This window comes from Amblyomma maculatum, chromosome 1 (genome assembly GCF_055883805.1).
Source record: "Amblyomma maculatum isolate TAMU_Amacu chromosome 1, ASM5588380v1, whole genome shotgun sequence".
NCBI lineage: Eukaryota > Metazoa > Arthropoda > Arachnida > Ixodida > Ixodidae > Amblyomma > Amblyomma maculatum.
The window spans coordinates 213,832,306-213,852,956 of NC_139344.1; the positions used below are offsets into that span (position 1 = coordinate 213,832,306).

The 20,651-nt window shown below is 45.7% G+C and overlaps 1 protein-coding gene across 2 annotated transcripts in view; it reads right to left on the reverse strand.

Moving 5' to 3' along the window:
* Nucleotides 1–215: 215 nt before the first annotated feature.
* The window catches only part of LOC146205575 (uncharacterized), a 51,896-nt gene continuing 31,460 nt past the window's right edge, over nt 216–20,651 (reverse strand). For both annotated transcript variants that reach the window (XM_084590263.1, XM_084590262.1), the window contains 4 exons: nt 18,608–18,838; nt 16,398–16,590; nt 14,617–15,572; nt 216–944 (listed from right to left, as the gene is read on the reverse strand). In XM_084590263.1, the coding sequence (XP_084446389.1) occupies nt 768–944; nt 14,617–15,572; nt 16,398–16,590; nt 18,608–18,823 (1,542 nt within the window). In that variant the 5' untranslated portion in view covers nt 18,824–18,838 and the 3' untranslated portion in view covers nt 216–767. The remainder of the gene's footprint in view (nt 945–14,616; nt 15,573–16,397; nt 16,591–18,607; nt 18,839–20,651) is intronic.

The following is a 20,651-nucleotide window of genomic DNA, read 5'->3' on the forward strand; positions in this document are numbered from 1 at the left end:
AAACTTGAATCCTCTGGCATGCCCGCACCCAAGATCTAAAGACAATGCTTGCATAGGATGGACAAGCGTTCGCGCTGTCCGCATATTGCGCAGGCAAGTAACACACGTTTTTAGTTACGTTCTTTATTGACAGAAGCCAAACAGCTCTTTCAATGTTTTCTCTTAATTTACATAACTTTTCCCTTTTTTTTCCTTTTGAGATTTTTTTTTTTTTGTATGCGTGAACACGGACGAGATTACGGATAACAAATCACTGGTTTTGAGAAACATAAACGTCGACTAAAGTTTCAACTTTGAGACAAAATCCAGCCGGCGAAGAATGAATGACGGGGCGGAGAGAGCGAGCTACCTGCGAGGTGGTGCCCTCACTCCTGGCCACGACGAAAGAATGCAAATGGACACTTGCGTAAGGCGGTAGTCAAACTCGCACGCTGTGCGCTATCACTCGGGGAAAAAAAAAAGTTCAGGGGCACTCGTAACAGCAAAGAGCGCACTTGAAAAAGAAGAAAAAACACAACAAAGGAACAATAGCAAAAGTAAGCTAAAAATACAAAATCGCGGATGAGGGGTTGCGCAGGAGAGAGAGGTAACTCAGAAGGAGGGTCACGCGAGCTCGGACCGCATCCGAAGGGTTTCGGGCCACCCGCCACCGTTGTAGCGAGTAGTGCCCGCAAATCGAACCGGAAGGACGCCGAGAGACAACGTGGCAGTTCGGCGCTGATGAGGCGAGTCGCTGGACCCGAGAGCATTCCTGGGCGCCGCCGCCTCTAGGTGGTTAGCACCGGTGATAACATGAAAAGCTCGATGTAGCGGCGGCCGATGAAGTGGTGGTTCTTCTCTCTGATGGCTCGCTCGGCCTCCGCTCGGCTCGGGAAGGTGACGACGGCTGCGCCGTCAGGGCACCCGTACGAGTTGCGCCGGATCTGGATGCGGTCAGCCGTAAGCTGCGCAGAGAGGCGCCACCACGTTCACTCTCTGGTCCTCGTCCGGCAGCTAGGGACTGCCAGCCGCGAGACTGCATACGGTTCCATTGGGCGTCGCTAGCTTTGACTGTCGCTGTACGCTAATATACAAGGCTGACGAAATGGGAAAATAATGGCCACCCCTGTAAGCGCGTTGAATCTTGCACAACATTCGCGCTAACACTGAATCTACGCGTATCCTAGTTAGTAGGAGCGGCCTTAACAGCTGGTTATTTCATGTAGATTTATAAAACCGTCCAGCGCCTCGTTGATCGCAAGATGTAGGAGAAAATAAAACCAAATGTTATGTTGAAGTCGTAAGTTTAAGCCATATACGCAAAGTAACTTTGCAGAGAATGCAAGTGATAGAGCTACCCCCTCTTGATTTCGACTCGAGAACAGCAAATGCACTGGCGACTAGTTAACCACTGAATGAGACAAGTTTCGCTGGCATAAGTCAGGTTACTGTATTTTGTCAATCGCTAGTCGCTGCAATAGAGAGATAAAGCATTGAAATTCCTTAACAAAAACAAAAATGACAAGTGTAGTTAACAGTGACCTGATGCAGCTGTGATGCAGCTGTGCCAATGTATGCGCAGTTCCTATAACCATTGGGCAGCTGCAAGCAGAATACGACGAGCTTTGCATGGCACCCAAAGTTTCCAAAACCCCGAAGACGAGGCCACCGCACTAAACAGTTGCCCTTTCATTCCGTCTTCTGTCTCCTTGTCTGCGCTCACCGACTCTTGCTCAGTTCTGAGCGCTGTTTTCCGAACTCGGACACCGTTTTGCGGGACGGCATGTGACGTCATTAAGACCCACATACCACCGCTTGTGCCGCCATGTATCGCTGGGATTGCAGCGGAGACGAAACCAACTGCGAACCGCGCCATACGGTCAAGTGAGAGATGTATTCTGAATCGGTATTCGTATTAACTCAGTTGTATTGTTTTCCTGTCAACTGTGCAGACGTGACCCCGCGGTCTCGCCACCATATCTACTTTTGCCCATAAATAATATCGACTGAGTTCACTACGCTATGACGCTGGTATACGACCATTATGCACTATCAAGGAATTTTATAGCCCACACTTTAGAGGCGCGCGTCATTTTCGTCCCTTCTTTCACACAATTTCTATCTAATAAAGAGACGAATAAAGGAGGAGGTGCATGCGGCCTATGTAGCTGGTTGAAGCTGTATAAAATTCGATACGCTAACCCCCAACCCAAACCTGTCCGAAAACTAACAATAAATAAAAGAACACCACAGAAAGAATTCACACGAAAAAAAAGAAACTGTAGCATACAGTTTTTCCTTCCTGCTGCGCGAGTCGTAAAACTACAGTCGCAGTCGCGATAGAAAGCAAGGGATAAAGGAGGCCGGAAAGGAGGGTAAAATGCGCACAAAACTCATTTCTCCGAGTTCCTTTTTCAATCTACGCATTCCGCTTTCTGTTTATAATTTGCGCCTTCTTATGGCACTCTTCCAGACGCTTCTTGCCGCAAGTTCCCTACATGACTCCATGTGCCGCTACGCACTGAAGGTTCAAGTATAATGCGCAGGGCGGAGCGCACATTCGCGTAGTCACGAGGAAATATGGCGCCGCTTTTTATCCCGACAAAGCGCCGCTGGCTTTGCGCTGCTGCGGGGAACTGGGCAGCACTGCAACGGGGACGAACAAGGTCGCAGCACACGCGTTTGCTTCCCGCCACCTTCTTCGCCAACGCTCGCTTTTTTAACGCTGATAATATCCGCGCTTCCAGGCCAAGTCTGGGACATCACTTATGATCGTGTGCCAACTAAACAATATATTAACCGTGCTTCAGAAGCTGGAGCTTTTTATAATAAATAGCGAAACCTAGAAGAGTCATCGAGAAGGATCCGCGAGTGTATACACTCATTCTTATGGCGAAATTTTACGAAACGCTAATAAAATACTACACGGTCATAAAGAACTTTTCTTTTATGAGTGCGCTTGTTCAGACTTCCTGAATTTCTGAGTATACGAGTGGTATGGAAAATAAATTAGCTCTTGTGATGTCAGCGCAGACTTTCCGGTAACAAGCGAAATGGCGACTGAGCCATCGCTGCAAAAGAAAACAAAAAAGAATAATGCAGGTGGAATCAGGTCGCATAGCCATTACACGTGCACTGCCTCTCTCTACATCACACCGCGGCTACCGCGTCACATGCACAGGGCACGCTATGCGATCGCGTCTCACGCATGCCGGAGCGCTTCCGTCCAAAATAAACGCCTTCATTACACGGAGGAAAATGTACCTACGGTGACTTGTCGCCAGTCAGGGGCGGATTTGTGACCAATGTTTGAAGGTGGTTTGGGAGTGTGTCGAATTGAAAAGTGCATTACTTAATGTTTTCTTTTTATTTCGTCTACGAAATGTCAATGTGTACGCTTTGTGAATGTACGCGCTCTTTATACATTCCCCCATAATCCTCTCCTGTGGCCAGCCTGATTACATTCGCAGATTAATGAATGATCGTCAAGGTTTTTCGATTGCCAGCAGTGGCACGGTTCAGCTGAGGTCAGTTAGCTTCGAATGTGGTTTTTGGCTCCATCGGCGCCAAAATATCGGCACAAATGCTCGGGTCTTGCTTCGCGTCTTGAAGAATCAAACACTAGGCCAGGCACCGTTGTGCGAAGCAGACGGCACGACAAGCCTGATTGCTTTCCCGAGAAACGTCGTACAATTGTCATGGAAGAGCCTCAGACAGAACCCTAGATAACGGGCCTTCACAAGCCAACGCACGTGCTCTCATTTTATAGTTTTACCGAAGAGGGCGGCTTATATAGGACATTTCAGCGCACGCATTTGTAGCTGGATCTGGAATTATAGTGATGCGACGGCAACGTAAAGCTCATCCGCGTATACACCGGAAGCAGCGGCAACGACGTTTTGACCACCTCTCACCCTAGTGGAGAGTATCTATCGTAGAATCCACCAAGAATGCTCTATATTACAATGTATATGTGTGTTCCTCTTTATCGTTCACCTCCTCGACCTTATTAACCTCATCAACCGGATTATACTCTCTGAAGGGCAAAGGTCTCTCCCATATTCCTGCAATTAACCCGGTCATGTGCTAGCTGCATTCACTTGATCCCTGCGAACTTTTTAAACTCATTAGCCCACCTAACTTTCTGCTGCCCCCTGCTATGTTTTTCTTCCCTTAGAATCCAATTTGTCACCCTCAACGACCACAGGCAATCCTCTCCGCACTACTTGTCCTGCCTATTTCTTGTTTATTTCTACTCGAATGTCATTAACTCAAGTTATTTATCTGACTCACTCTGCGCGCTTCCTATCTCTTAACGTTACACCTACCATTTTTTGTACCATAACCCTCTGCATTTTCCTCAACTTAAGTAGAACCCTTTCGTTAGCCACCACGTTTCAGAGCCATAGGTGAGCACCGCTAAGACGCAACTGTAATATACTTTCCTATTGAGCGATACCAGTAAGCTGCTATATTCATGACCTGCGAGCACTTGTCAAATGCCCTTCATATTCACTTTCGTGGTCCTGACGTGCCTTACTAACAACGTGGACATGTAGTTCGCGAAGCCGTTTGACCCATTTAAGTCTAGTCTTGCGTGGAATGTGGCAACAAAAGAACCGCTACCTTGCGCAGCGATACTGCTGGCTTCAATCCGCAGCTCACAGAGTCAGCTGATTGATAAGAAGGGGGCAAGTACAATGCGGGAAATCGGTTTATTCTGACCCCGTTCGCTGGTCCAAAATAGCCTTCTGCCCTCAGCTTCTCAACTGTCAACAACGCTGCACGGTCTCAGCGAAGAAGTAAACCTGGGCGGCGGAATTCAAGCGGCGCAGTGCGGAGAGTGGTCAAGAGGGAGTGACCATGAACAGCCGTGCTCATCAATGACCGGCAATAATTAAACCGTTTGACGCATTAACACGCTGACGGCATTTTTAGCCCGACAATATATTTACTGTTGAGTGCTGATTACATTTCGGGTCGCAGTCGATAATCACTGTTTCGAACGAGACGCAAGTCCGAATGAAGCCGCTGGGAAATAAATTTACACTTTCAAACACACTTGCTACAAGTTGGAACGAAAACACTGTTGGTAGCTACCACTGATGGTAGCAGCAATGTGAAACCCAGCAACAATACGCTTCCCACAAACACTACGCAGAGCGGTCGCCACCGCGGGCGCTGTGCAGAGGGAAAGAGAAGAGGAGTCCCTGTGTAGTACGCATGCTCTGCTACACCCCGTCCCAACTGCGTGCCCTCCAGTCCGGCGCATCAGCAACAAACACCAGCCAACAGTCGGTAGCTGCCACAGTTCCCCACACGAAGCGTTAATACAGCCGATATTAGTAGGAAGATTAAAAACAAACAACCCGCACACCAGCATCCCCCACAACACACCAATGAGAAGCGTTTCGGGGTAGCTCGGCTGGAAACGCTGATTGGTGGACACGCCGCGGCCTGGCGTGACGTTTTTTGCGTCGGCTCGATGCTTAACCGGACGTGACGTCGTCAAAAACTGGGTTTACTTGTTTTTTTCGTCCCTAGACGCTGTAGGGAATCGCTAGGTGCCTCCCCTGGCAGACCGCAGACCTGCACATCCCGTACTACTCTTCCTTCTCTATGTTGCACGTGGCTTCGTATGCAAAAGAACTGTGAGTTGAGCTAGTTGGTGCATCATTTTTAAAAAATACACAGTGCAACAAACATGTTTGTTCAGCGCTGTGTATTTAAAAAAAAAAATGTGGCTTCGTATCAATCGCCGCAGCCACCAAAATAACTTGCGCGCTAGGCCTCTTTACCAGGTTATACGTAAATACACGCATGCATAATCGTGTCAAATTTGATTTAATAAAGTGCTACAGTGCTTATTACCTGCTTCCCTCACGCATTCTTCCGAGTAGCTGCAGAACACGTGGCAAGAGTCACTCTGCTGCCGTGACGAACGCTAACTAAGCCTATACAACGGTTAACAGCTAGAGTATTCTCAGTGTGGTGCAGCTTTGTTCAGCGATGTTAATGGAAGTATCGACATTTTATATAACAACTGCATAATCGTCTTGAATATTGCTTCATACAGTACTGTACTGCTTAATTCCCACTAACCTCGTGCATTCCACAGCTGCTGCAGCTAGCACGTGGCCAGCGTCGTTCTCTGCAGTGAGGACAAACTATAGGCCTCGCGATAGGCTACAAAATACAGCACGGCTTTGTGTCGCTGTGTATTTTTTTATAAATGCATCACATTTCAAAGGTTATAGTCGTCATCCAAGGATCGCTTAACTCGAGAGCACGGGAGAAGGCAGAAGTGTACGACCTGGATTCGATGCCGTGTACAACGGTACAACGCCGTTTTTTATATATATATTTTTTTTTTACAAAATCATACGACGCGCTAGGCGTCCTAGACAAGGTTCAAGTGTAGTGTGCCTTTGTATAGTAACCATGCATGGGGTGAGCAGTTGTCATGTTTTCAGTTAACTTTTGTTGCCTGTTTCTTACATAAAAATTGTCATTGGTCTCTGTGTCTGTCACTGTGTCGAAAGAACTGCTCTGGCCGAACCACGTACGTAACGATGGATTGCACCGTGGCAGTATGGCTTTGTTCCAAGTTTAACAAAAAAGTTGAGGCCAAATCAAAATCAGAAATGACCATTTCCAACTTGGATATTGGCCCTCAGTCAACAATTTGGAGTCCAATTCAATGGCAAGAGTTCAGCTCTGTGCCAACAATTTGTACAGTTAAGGGAGTCGAGATTATGGAAATGGCATGCATTTGTGAACATCAAACAAACATGCTTCACATCCAATTAACATGTCATGCAATGCTAATATAAAAGCTCAATATTCTATCAGGGAACTCTGTGAAATCTGCTAGAGCATGGAGCACACGTTCGTAGAGATATTTTCTTGAATTACTAGCACTCGCTAAGGTATTGGAAATAATTGAATCAAGTCCCATTCAAGGAATCAGATGAACAGTAACAAAAACAAATCCTTTATATATTTTGTTTAGTACCTCAATGAAGAGTATTAGGCACACTTTTGCAGAATTTGTACATAAATGACATATTGACAACAGTGTTCAGCTCATCATGTATGCTGATAATAGTGTGTTTATTACTGGCTTTGATCTCAATGAGACTGTTTTACATTGAAATTATTTACTTAGCACATCGGTTGCCTGGTCCAATTTTATGAAGAAATAAACACAGAAAAACTATTTTGTTTTGAGCCTGAAATAAGAAAATGATGTAGGAGATGGCTACCGATCTATAATAAAAATATTGACCTTGTAGAAACTCGCATAAGTCTTAGTGCGAATTTTTTTCATTTGAGATAGGAAATTCATATAAACAACACTGCAAAAAAAAAAAGATTTCTTCAATGAGTGAGCTTTATCTTGATGTGGTACTGTCCTTGCCTTTAATTATGCAAGTCCCCACAGATATGGTATTGCAGTTTTATGCGGGCAAGCACCCCAAGAGCAAATATCAATAAAATGATAATTCTCAGTAAATTAAATGTGTGTATCTTACATAATCGATATTGACCACCGGTTGACGACACCTCCTCGCAGAGTACAGTATAATTATCTTTAACTATGAGTACCACTTCTTCCATGTTTACTATTTTTCTTGGCAGGACAGTAAAAGCTTTCTTTACTCGATGGCACTGTTGCAATTTAGAGCCACTCCGTTTTTAACTCAAAACTCTAACCTCTGGTTTCTCCGCACTTTTATACTCGGTGCAACCTGCAATCAATAAAACACAATCTAATGGTCTCACTGAATGAACAAACAAGTATTCCTGAAATTGTGAAAACAGCTATGAATACACTTTTTAGGGTTGTAAAATCTGAAATGTTGCAAAAGTTAAAGAGCACTGCAGAATCTGCATTGGAGCAATGCAAAAGAACGGATGCTGCTGCAACATTACATCACCCTCCATCGATTGACACCACTCTTTAACCTCTACCACTTTTCAATTATTCACAACTGCTGCGGACATGATTTTGCAGACACGTTCTGCGGATGCGGTGTGCGGACGCGGTCTGCGGACAGAAATCTGTGAACATAGCGAAGTAATACTTTCGCATTAATAGATCTAGACACAGGGTCTCTAATTCTTGCACTTTTTTTTAAATAATGTGTAATTTTTTTTATCCTACTCTGCAGCTAACGTCTGCTGCTCCTTTGTAAATGGGTCCAGGACCTAAGTGCATGAGTTGCTCTCTGAAACATTTAATTTAGCTCTCGAGACTATCTAATATGCTCAAATTGAAATCATTGACTCTAGATTGGACTTTGAAATTAGTTGCAAAATTTTTAACTGCAAAGCCTATTGAATCGAATATGTTTGGGTGTATCTTTACTAGGGAGCGAAGTGCACCAGCTTCCTTTAACATCTTAGCCAGCACACACACAATGCATCATTAAAATGTAGTTTGAATTCCAGTTTCACCATGCATAACAATTGTCCATTCATGTTGGATGTTCATTAGGAATAACAATTCTAACCTGTGAGATGACCATAACTTAGCAGCCCATAATAAAAATAAATTGCTTGTTTACAGAGAGTTAAAAATATGCAGTTGGGACTAAGTACTTATTCCAGCTGGGAGGTCATCTGGAAACTGGAAGACATTTGATTATGGAAATTCAATCAGGACTGAAAATTCTAATTGGAAAGAATGAAAAGATGCCTAAATGGAATGAGGGCTTCTAGAGAATGTGTAAATTCTGTAAACTCAATTGGATAATGCAAGACTCTTTAGCAGGATCTAGAACACACCTTTTACAAATGAACACTTGAAACTTAAAGAGCACTGGCTGATGCTCACCGCCGCAGCTCTCAGAATAACTGACAGCATGGGCAAAACTACAGTAGATGTTAGTGCAGTATACACCAGTGTTGTCACTGCGAAGTGAAGAGCCACCAAGAAGAGGACTGCCATCCTTACTACTGCCAATATAAAAGTCCTTCTCAGAGCCACCCCATTGTTTCCTGGCAGATCATGGGCCTTCAGCTTCATCGTCATGTTTTCTCATTTTTAGTTTTTTTTTTAGGATATATTGGGCCTTCAGTGGCCTGTCATGTGAGACTGCATGACTAATCCACTGATTGCAAAGCCGTTAACCAGCAGAGATATCTTTTCACTTCATGTGCGGCACAATAACATCATGCATAAAAGAGGCCACATATCACTATTCCATCTTTCTTTACACTTTCTTTCTTTAGCACACTCTAAAACCATTCCTGCAAAAAGCTATAGATTCTTTTACTCAAAGTGACATGGCAAGTACTGTAGCTTGAAACATTTTCAAAACAAAAAAATAAATGCATGAGGTGGCTCACAACCATTGTTTTTTTGTAAAATTGTGTTGCTTCATAGGCAGTAATTTGAACAACACTGACAACATTTCTACATTACTTTGAAACAACCCAGGCAAAAATCCTAACTGGTGTAACTGATTTAAGGAACAAACTTCCAGTTCATTCCAGTTGGATAACAATGGATCTCCAACTGGAATTCAACTTGGAACAACGTTCATGCGTATAAGGTACCTGTTGCATGCAAGCCTTGCTACCTGTTGATGGTTTACAACTCAGAAAGAACACAAAAACGAGGGCACAAGTGCAGATAAGGCGCTTGTTTGCAGTCTCCATGACCGGTTGTATTCGTTCCTCTGTATCCCATGAAAGCACTCCATTTATAACCCCCAATGGCATAGGTCTGCGGCATCTGGTGTAATAATGCGGGGCACCCCCCCCCCCTCCTCATGAACACACCTGAGCGCAATACCATCACCTACTTTGTCGTCAAGGCTTTCTTGGATGAGGAAAGTTTGTTTTTCGTATCGCACAACATGGTGCAAGCCGAGGCATTTTTTTCCTTCATTTCTTAAGACTTCAACGAAACAAGCATACCCCACAACTGATAATAAGCTATATTACGAGGGGCATGTCATATCTTTTCTTTTCTTAAGAAAGGCGCATTTGTGAAGAACTAAGTAGAGGTTTTTGACAGATGAATTGCTAGATTGGGACCACACAAATAAAAGGGCGTATAAAAACCACAATTGAATTGCAAACCAAGTTACCAAGTATTTCTACATGCTCAAAGCATGTAGAAATACTTGGTAACACTCACAGTAACTAAAAAGTGGCAAACTGGCAGATGCGACCAGGATTATAGCACAGTGCCATTGTGAACTATTTCGTTTACATCAGGTATAGAGCAGTGCCAGCAAAACCCTCGAGAACTGGCCAATGTGCTGTATTGCAGTTCATATTTTTTATGCTTCCACAAACTCTTCATAAGGACTGTTGAAACCTTTGAACATGCACAAGACAACTGCAATTACATCGGCCACAGTGACAAAGAATAAAGTAAATACAAACCAGCCAGAATGTTGGACTGAGCATTCACATGCAAATGTGGGCATAGAAATGCCATTTGAGAAGTAACCATGCTAATAGCGAAAGGACAACTCGAACAGACACAAAAGAACTGAAGTTACAAAAACAAGCAAGCAATTATAATTGAGGCCTTCAATGACTACGCTGTGAAAGACAAAGTTTGCAGAGGGACAAGCACATAATTAAGCCTGCCGCACAAACGAAATAAGCATACCCCTCGATCGATTATAGAAATTGTGTACAAAAAGTGGGAAACACTGAAGTCATCTTGCTTTGAGCAATTAATTTCAGATATTATAAATCTTGTTTTGAAAGCGGGTAATGATCTAAAGAGCATAAAGCAAAAAAAAAAAACAACTCGAAATGCCAACATTTTCCATTTCCGGTCTTTAAGGCTTCAAAGCTGCTACTTGGTTTGTCAGAATCAATGTTTTTTGCCAGCTCACTTTCGAGAGATGATAATGCAAGATCTGAAAGTGTACACTGACCCATCATAGGTCCTCCTCCTCACAGGATACAACCTCCTCCTCTCAGAGGATACAACAGACACTCATATGTTAGGAATAGCTGCAGGCTGGGGAGAGGCTCTAGAAAATCTCAATCCGGGGAACTCCAATGCTGCCCAGTTGTTGGCCTCTTCGAGTCCAATGCTTGTCACTTTAATTTGAGGTGTCTCCTCAGCCAAGGAATTTCGATGAAATGTGCTCTATCATACAGCATGTAAGCTACGGAATACATACTTTAAGGCTTGAGAGGTTCCTCAGTAGAATAAAGAAATCTCTTCACTTCAAGAGGACCAGATATGTTCTGCGGCTTCTAAAATCGCTTTTGATTTAATGCAGAGCTCGGCATAAAATCTACCAGCGCAGTCAAGCATCACCCCTTTTATTTTCTTCCTGCAATGAAAACCCTGAACCTCAGACACATTCCTCAACCATACTCTTTTTTAACTTCTGGGGTCTGTCTACTGATATTCTGAGCTCATTTGATTTTATGAATTTCTGCTAAATAGCGTTACACACTGTGGCCACACATCATCTTTGAGAAAGAGCTTTAAATCATCCAACTAAATCATCCAATCAACACTTCTTTTTGGGCGAGTTGGTACATTTTTGGAAAACTTTGAAGAGCGCAAACACACACGACTACTAAAGACAAGACGCTTGTGTCTCGTCTCTTGTCTTTAGTGGTCGTGTGTGTTTGCGCTCTTTCAAAGTTTTCCAAAAATGCCCTTCCTAAAAAAAGCATCTGTGCCTACTCATTTCTCTGCATTCTCACCCTCTCCCCAACCCCCCATTCCCAGCCACACTTCCCTGAGCACTGCACTCAGTGCAGTCCACACACCCCTATGGACAGCAAGGTTTCTAACCCCTCCTTTATGCTAAAAAAATGCCTTTTTATATCATGAAAAGCAATCTCGCAATGTCTGGACCGCCTGAAATTCAGCAAATACTCGTTTTACTCATCTTTGCACCTTAGTAATGTATAAGAAAGTTTTTTTTTTCTTTTTTGCTGTTGACATATTAGTTGCATAAAAGGTGGCATATGCCCAGAAAATTTTGTTAAAAATTGGCTATATTGCATGCTACCTTTCTCTTTCATAAGTCTTTTGCAAACTGAAGTGGTGGACCACATTAACTTATTCATCATTGCATTATGCCATCATTGTGCAATTAAAAAAGTGTCCACTTGGATATATTCACAAGTGCTGTTTGATAAATAATTGTCTTTAAACTCTGAGGTTGTGTGAAAGAGATACTAAATGGAAGGAAAAATAGTGTAGAACATATATAACTTTATATGTGTTTGTAAGTGTAAAGTATAGCCAAATAAGAATGTGAAGAATTTCTGGAGTGCGAGCAATCAATGTAACGAATGACAATCATTTACTCAAGGCAAAGAAAGTTATTAAAGCATTTCAATGTTTTTATGAAAAAAATAAATGCAGTGTTTGAATATATAACAAACAAATTTGTGATGGCAGTCAGCAGTCTGTTTCAGGCTACAAGTCCAGTTAAAAATTACAATTGACACATATGACGGATGCAAAACTTGTTGCCGTGAAAGAAATGCAGATGTAAGACGCTATTTATTACATATTAGACATGCGAAGGCATGACAAGCTGAAATGATCCATGCGTTGCTTTAGAACAAGCACTGTGTCATTAAAAGATGCATGCATCACATGGATCTCAATTTGACAGCAAACATATGTTGACATTGACAAAACATACAATGCCATTACTCGTCATGTGATATAGACTGCAACATTTTCATGTTTTCTAAAGGCTACGCACAGTTCTGTACTACCTAAAAAGTACATATTTTACAATGCCCCTATAGTTACCCAAATATAACATGACCGCCTTAGTAACAATGTACAACATTTCTTCTTGTTAGCCTGAAATCCTGAGGCTGAATGTTTTGAAATCCGGTTGTATTAATTTTGACTTTATGATATGCTCCATAACTTTATTTGAGGTATGAAGGCATTATGCTCTAAGTGCAAGATGGGGATTTGCTTTATTAAACTTAATCTAAAACAAGCCCTGATCAATGTGAAATGACTTACATAGTTTTATAATAATCATAGCCCAAATGAGAATAGGATATTCATTAAGCACCTAATTGTTTTTGGCAACAGGGTAACCAAAACATTGAGAGGTCATCCTTTAATACTACCGCTTATTTAGTTTTGTTTTCCCTAATTAACATATCACTCCCAGCATCACAATTCTGACCTAAAAAATTTGTAAAGTTGAATGACCTAGTATCGTATCTCTATTCCTTTTGTCCTCAAGACTTTTCTTTTTTGCCCCCTACAGTCATCGACTAGCTAGCTATTGCAGCTAGGGAGTGCTTATAATAGCGCCGGCACCGCGGTGTTGTCGGCCGGCATCATATGCATTCGCTGGCGTATTAGTTTGGAGTGAGGAAATTAGGCCCTTTTTAGCCAATAAGAGCGGTCACCAAGAGCATTTCTGGTTAAAACAATTCATAATGAACTATTTCGCTTAGAAAAAGACCGAATTATATCGGGACGCGTGGCAACGGGACGGGCGACCGTTGACGAGAGCCTGCGCGCCTGAAAGACGTCGCACCGAGAAAGCCATTTTGCAAGGAAACGTTTTGCAAATATACGAAATGTCCAAAAGAGCGGGATCACCGCAAACATGGTGTAAAGTTGTCACTGGAAAATTTGCCCGGCCGGCCTACGAACAGGTCAAACCGCGTTGGCGAACCTCGATTGTTTTTGTCGCCGAAAGGTCTCACACAGATCTAGATAAAGGAAAAGCAATTAAACTTGATTTCCCCGGCAATTCGTGTGGCGTGACAAGGTGGTTCGGAAACTTCTTCGCGGCTCGAAGCGTGCATATGTTATTTGACGTCGCTGCCGTTTCCACAGTGTCCGCACCGCACGCAAGCTAGGCCTCGCGCCTCTCCGCCGACGGCCATCGGCTGGGCAGCTGCCGTTTGCTTGCGGCGTGGTGGTGATAAACGTTTATTCATTTAAAAGGGGTGGATGTATGCCCCTAATACGGGACCCCAGTGGCGTCGGCCGCTGCCCGGGCGCGCTCGAACAAGGCCTTTTGGGCCTGCAGGTGATAGCAGCCGAGCAGGGTCGCCTCCCAGTCCTCCCGAGTGGGGTTGGGGTGAGGAGGAATAGCTGGGTTGGATGGGCAAGCCCACACCATGTGGTAGATGTCCGAAGACTTCTCCGCACAGTGCGGACAACTGCCCGTGAAGGAGGGATTAAAATGTTTAAGTGCTGCCGGGCACAGCAGAATGGTGGTATACAGACGGAGTAGAAGCCGCTCCTCTGTCTTAGATGCCGACACCGCCGGCCATGCCACCAAGTCGCGTCCGGGCGCTCTCAAAATCATGGGGAATCCAGGGACAGTCTATGGAAAACACCTGCGCCCTATGTCCGGACATGACATCATAAAATATCACGTGACCCATGACGTTGTTTGTGACGCCATATATGACGTCACGAATTTTGGGCCAATCAGCGTTTCCAGCCGAGCTATCCCGAAACGCTTCTAACCCATGCACACACACCACCGAGACGCGCCGCCCGGCACACCGCACCTGAGGTGTACGCTGACTGCCCACTGACCACAACGACGGGGGAAAGCCCGCTTCCCGCCACACAGGAGGCGTGCAGGGCGCCGTGTCCGGGCAGAGCCAAGAGAAAAAGAAGGAAAAAGCCCTGACCGCTGGAAAGTCGTGGAAGAAGATTAGAATGTCCTGGGTCGTGGTGCTATACGGCAGGCCGCGCAAAAATATCGCGGTGGGGCCTGCCGAGTAAGGGTAGTACGTGGTTGGGGGCACCGGGCGACCCGGGTAGGACGAGTTGACGGGCAGGTTGTATGTGGACACCCGCGGCGCCGGGGTGGTCATGGTGGGCGCCGGAAGCTGCTCGTATGGATAGGTGCCGTACGGGTCCGGCGGAAGCATGGCCCGCGTCGCTGCACCCCTCCCTGCCCGAGGCAAACCCGGGTAGGACGAGTTGATGGGCAGATTGTAGGTGGACACCCGCGGCGCCGGGGTGGTCATGGTGGCCGCTGGTAGCGCGGGCGCCGGAAGCTGCTCGTATGGATAGGCGCCGTACGGGTCCGGCGGAAGCATGGCCCGCGTTGCTGCACCCCCCCCTGCCCGAGGCAAACCCGGGTAGGACGAGTTGATGGGCAGGTTGTAGGTGGACACCCGCGGCGCCGGGGTGGTCATGGTGGCCGCCGGCAGCGCAGGCGCCGGAAGCTGATTGTATGGATAGGCGCCGTACGGGTCCGGCGGAAGCATGGCCCGCGTCGCTGCATCCCCCCCTGCCCGAGGCAGACCCAGGTAGGACGATTTGACGGGCAGGTTGTAGGTGGACACCCGCGGCGCCGGGGCGGTCATGGTGGGCGCCGGAAGCTGCTCGTATGGATAGGCGCCGTACGGGTCCGGCGGAAGCATGGCCCGCGTCGCTGCATCCCCCCCTGCCCGAGGCAGACCCAGGTAGGACGATTTGACGGGCAGGTTGTAGGTGGACACCCGCGGCGCCGGGGCGGTCATGGTGGGCGCCGGGGTGGTCATGGTGGCCGCCGGCAGCGCGGGCGCCGGAAGCTGCTCGTATGGATAGGCGCCGTACGGGTCCGGCGGAAGCATGGCCCACGTCGCTGCGCCACCCCCTGCCCGAGGCAGACACACAGTGAGGCAGCGCCAGAGTGCACCGACCGTGCTACACACCAACCGCATGCAGGGAGCGCGCGGAAGAACACGGACAGGACAGGGTCGCCTGCTGAGTGTGAGCTTCCAAGAAAATCAGGCACACCAGTCACAAACCGCGAAGGTGTAAATGCGTCCCTGGACCCGTTTCCGTGTTCTTCTTGTGCGTCCATCCTATCGACAAGGCATAACCCGTGCTGCTTCAACAGGGCTCGTGCACCATGCCGTTCTCTAACAATTCCTACCACAAAGCAACAGTCTCTCCTGTATGGCTACCAACCCAAAAAGGAAACACTCCCACGAGTGATTCTAATGCTTTGCTCTGAAAAAGAAAAAAAGACCACAAAATTGCAGACTACATAAACTAGAGTAATCCCGATAATACCTGACTAAGCGGCTACTTATTGAATTGTACTCACACAAGGCGTTCAGCTCTCTCAGCAGGCAGCCTGCGCCGAAGTGAAGGAAGTATTGCATTACACCTCTCAAGCGAATCGGCCTTGCGCCCGATATATCTAGCCTATAACATTGAAAAATGGGCGAACAAAACGACTGCCGGGCCAGTTTGTAAACTACGCAACGCGCTTTCTTTACGACATGTGACACGAGGATAAAAGAACCAAGCAAAGCGCGCTCAGGCGGCAACAAGAGCAAATCGAGCACAGCCCTCGGTAGCGCCTTTATTTCCAAGGGCTGGCCGACAGCCTACTGGTCGTGAATATACTACACGGCACCGAAAGAGCATTTGCTGTGCCCGTAGAAAGAGAGGAGGCAGCGTGGTGGCTCACCTGGAGAGAGCAGGGGCCTTTGTATGCGGACGTCTACCGTTAGGGTCAGCTTCAAGTCGTCAATGGAGCACTGATATACGTCGATGCGGCGCGGATTTATTCCTCCGATGTATTGATGGTGGCGTTGCCGGGCTGCTAAGAAGGCCGAGACCTCCGAATTCATCTGTATGAATGCCTCGCCGGATGGCTGCCCCTGGACCGAGACATGAGCGCATGCTCACCGTTGGCAAAGTCGACATTGTGGTGCTTTCATCAGTGCTACGATCAAAGCATATTGACCTCGACCTTCTTAATTTGCGCAGCCCAAGGGCTGACGCCTCGAACTGGCACTGCAGGTTTAGCATCAGCTAAGGTAGAACCTTCCCAAATCAAAACAGCAAGGAACCAAATAAAATGGGACAGAGTTTCGTGATAGTTTCATTCGCGGTCTATTTCATTTCTCTACTGTCCTAGCAAGTGCACTAGCATTGAACACTTTTTTTTTGCGTGAAAGCTAACAACTTAAGCTCCTTAGTCTCCTACGTGCTGCGCAGTGCAGAACAAGTTCTTCGCAAGTCCTTCAATTTTCTTTTACTTCGCCTATTGCAAAACGAGTGCCCTTCAGTGATGTCCAGCGTAAAGCCAGCATGTTAGCCTCGATGACTTTGACTTATGACAATGGTGCTCACTGGGATTCGATGGAGGTGTGCTGGAATTCCAGCTGGGCGGCGTTGGATTTTGTGGACTACGCTGGAACAACGACTGGTATCACTCGGAGCACTGGAACAGCGTTGCTATGAAAAGTGGAACTCTTGCGAAAAAAAAAAAAGTGTTCTTTACCGTGAACTACCTAACACTCCATACCTCACGACAAATCCATTTTTTTTTCTTCTCGAGTCTGTAGGCGAGCGGTCATGCTACCCGTTCGTTGTGCTGCTTGGTCGGCAACAAATTTTGACACAAAAATAAAAACAATAAAGTAGCTTTTCTTCCGTACAGTGAGAAGTAAACCGGTAACAAAATATTCATGGCTTATACACGTATTGCATGGTGTAGAGAGCGGGGCGAACATGAACAATTCATAGGTCCGCCTCTGTTAAGGAACGCAGCAGGACTGCAAGTGACCAGCGGGTAATGAATCTGCGTATAAGGATGAAGAAAAAACCGAGGACAGCGCCTGATCTCCATTATTCCTGCAGCGTCTCTTTCTTTTCGCGCAGTTCATTCGGTTATGTGCCAGCTGTCGATCATCTCGAACGCACTAAGTGTCTGTGCATTTATAAAATGTTTAGTGGCAGGTTCGTTCGTAATAGACCAGCTTCTCCGCTGGACGATTATGAGGCAACATACCGCATTAAGCCAGGAACCTGAACACTATAGAAGAGATCATCAGAGCGAGAATTATGGGCGTTAGTGTCCCAGACAGTTATAAAAGCCATGGCGCTTTGAAAGTCCAAGTGCATAAAGTTTGAACAGTTACTAAAATGCGCATGAAGATACGTTGCAGTAGCAGCTGCGGCCTTGAAAAAGGCGCAAGTTCAGCGGCAAGCACCGCACATTCTTCCCTCGCTTGAAAAACAAGAGAAACGCAAACACACGTCATAGTAAAAAGTCGCGAAATTTACGACTGACTTCGCAGTGTACTGGATGCGGTAGAGCGTACGTTGGACGGCCTGCCCAAACAAGATTGTTTTAATACTGTGGGCACTACCACGAGCATAATGACGGTAGCTTTTAAACATGTAGCTGTTGCGTAAGCAAACAATAAAAGAAGCGTTCGAGGTTGAGCATGGGATTCTAGTGAGCTTTTTTTTGTTTTCTCTTCCTTTTTCCCTTTTGTCTTCTTTGCAAGTCACAATCTGGGCTCGCTTTCCATTCCCGCTTCCTATTTTTCCATTAGGCATTTTACACTCCCCGTCCTAATAAAATGTCCAATAATTTCTCCCCTATTTTATTTCCCTTACTCTGCATTCCGAGGCAGGACGGGGGTCGACGGCGCAAGGAACGTTGCTCCGCTATGGTCTTTTTGTAGATCACTGACCGCGTCTGAAATGAATTTCCCTGTCTGTGCCGTTCACAACACCACAATTTAGTGGTTGCCTTCGAAATGATGCAGTTATACAGCGGGACTGCAGAGATTTAAGCTAAACTAGGTTTTCACTCAGCCCATACATGTAATGGCGACAATAACTAGACTAAGTAGGATTCGGTGAAAATGACTCCTCGCCCACCTGCGGGTTGTAGACCATGTATACTCCCTGGTCGACGATGGCCTGCGCGTGCTCGCCCATGAACTCGATGATGGTCGCGAGTTCGGCCTCGTAGGGCAGCCCGCGCAGCCTTACCCAATTTTTGCGCGAGGAGTGCGATGGCAGCATCAGCTGCGGCAGCAGCGGGATCTGGGGTTGCGACCGGACCAGCGGCTGCGCCGTGCTCCGCGGGTCCATGGTGCAGTTCAGCACCTGCGGCATCCACAGCGTCAGCCCATCCGTGGAAAGCCGTCCGGGGCAAAGTACCTAATGAGACCAATGCACCCAGTGGTGTATACACACTGAGTTATGGCATTTCTTAATCTGAAAGAGCCCAGGTGGAAGCTTTATTTAATTAATTTTACATTTCTGTTTAACGGCATTGAGAACGGGAGATGGATGTGATCAGCGTCAAGAAAATACGTGTTTCGGACTACAACCTTACTCGAAGGTCTTCAGGCTGAACTGGTACCTCCTTTTCAGTCACGTAGTGCTAAACCTATGAAGATTCAAATCTCTGTACATAGGTCGAGAACAACCGTCGTCGGCAGTTTTCAAAACATTATGCTGCTAAGGGCGCTATAATCCAGTTCCCGTCTTAATCTTGCACGAAGCCTAACGTAATACAAGTCAAGAGTTTTTGAGAAAGTTGAACTTGCAGCAGCAGTGAGACTGAAGCCACCTGATGGCCATTTCCGAGGGGCAGAAACGCAGATTTTTCTTTGCACTGAATCAGTTATTTAAATAAAGCTGGTGGTTACGTTCCGAACTACTGGCAAAGCGTAAAAATAAGGAATGAATGACGGAACTTCTGAAGGTACATCATTCTAAACATTCTTTCTCGTGAGCATGAAAAAAGCGCTTCAATCGGTACTTAACGCTACTGAAATACCAAAAGTTCTACGGGGCGATAACTTCATAAAATCTTATTTAATCGCATAGAGTCTCATATGGTGCACATCATTATCATAAAATATCGTACATAATTTATGATAATGTACAAGAAACTATGAGTACTTATGCAAAGCGCCGCCGAAAGCAAAATGTTCCGAGCTCGCGTTGCTGCCCTGGGGAATTTTGATTTCCCACGCGCCTTATTTAAGAGGCGGCAACACTGAACGAAGGAAGCAAATCTCTGTTCAGTGGTGTTCCGTAAGTTCTTGAGATTTTTTCCATTTCCAAGTAATATGAAGCATAACTATTTACCGGAAAGAGGCATTTTTATGCTGTATAAAAAAACTTTAAGAATCGAGATTGCCTCTGTTTTTTCTCAGATAGATGTAGTTTTAAAGCTGCTGCAGGGAAAAAAAATGTTTTGAAATTGGCCACTTTGATGTCTAACCGAGAGAATTTTTGATCACACAGTGGAGCATTACTTTTCTATTCTCTACTTGAAGCAGTTATCTTCAGCGGGCTAAATTTTATTCATTAAATGCTGCTAATTAATTAGTATAACGTAAACTAAAGCAATACCCAAGCATGCCCTAGGCGGCAGCTAAAATCTCTCTCTCTCTCACTTTCATGACCACGAACTATAGCAGCTTTATTGGACCCGTCACTCACGCTGCTTTTTTTTTTTCGATATGTATATACTACCTCTCACCTAATGCCTCTGTTACACGCCTACTGAATTTATTGTGACAGCTGAGTGGTTTTGGACGGCAATGCCAACAAGCAGCTGAGCTGTCGGCGGCCGTTCATTTCAGCTGTGGCCATTGCTATGAACTGACAAAACGGACATTTTAACCACTGACAAACTCGTGGTTAAAAATGATTTATTAATTGAAAGCAAAAACAGTGAATAAAGGACACAAAAATGAGCCTTCCTCTGCTGAACAAAAATGTTGCCCTTTGGTTCACTTCCTGTGGGCACTTTCAAAACATGTTCGCTTATTAGTGATGCAGAAGAACAGCCGGCATTGAGTGCAGAATAACAGTAATAATAACTGGTTCACAGGAAAGGAAGGCGTACTATCTGTCACACTTGTTCAGTGGACACCAGACCCGCGCCATAAGGAAATGTAGG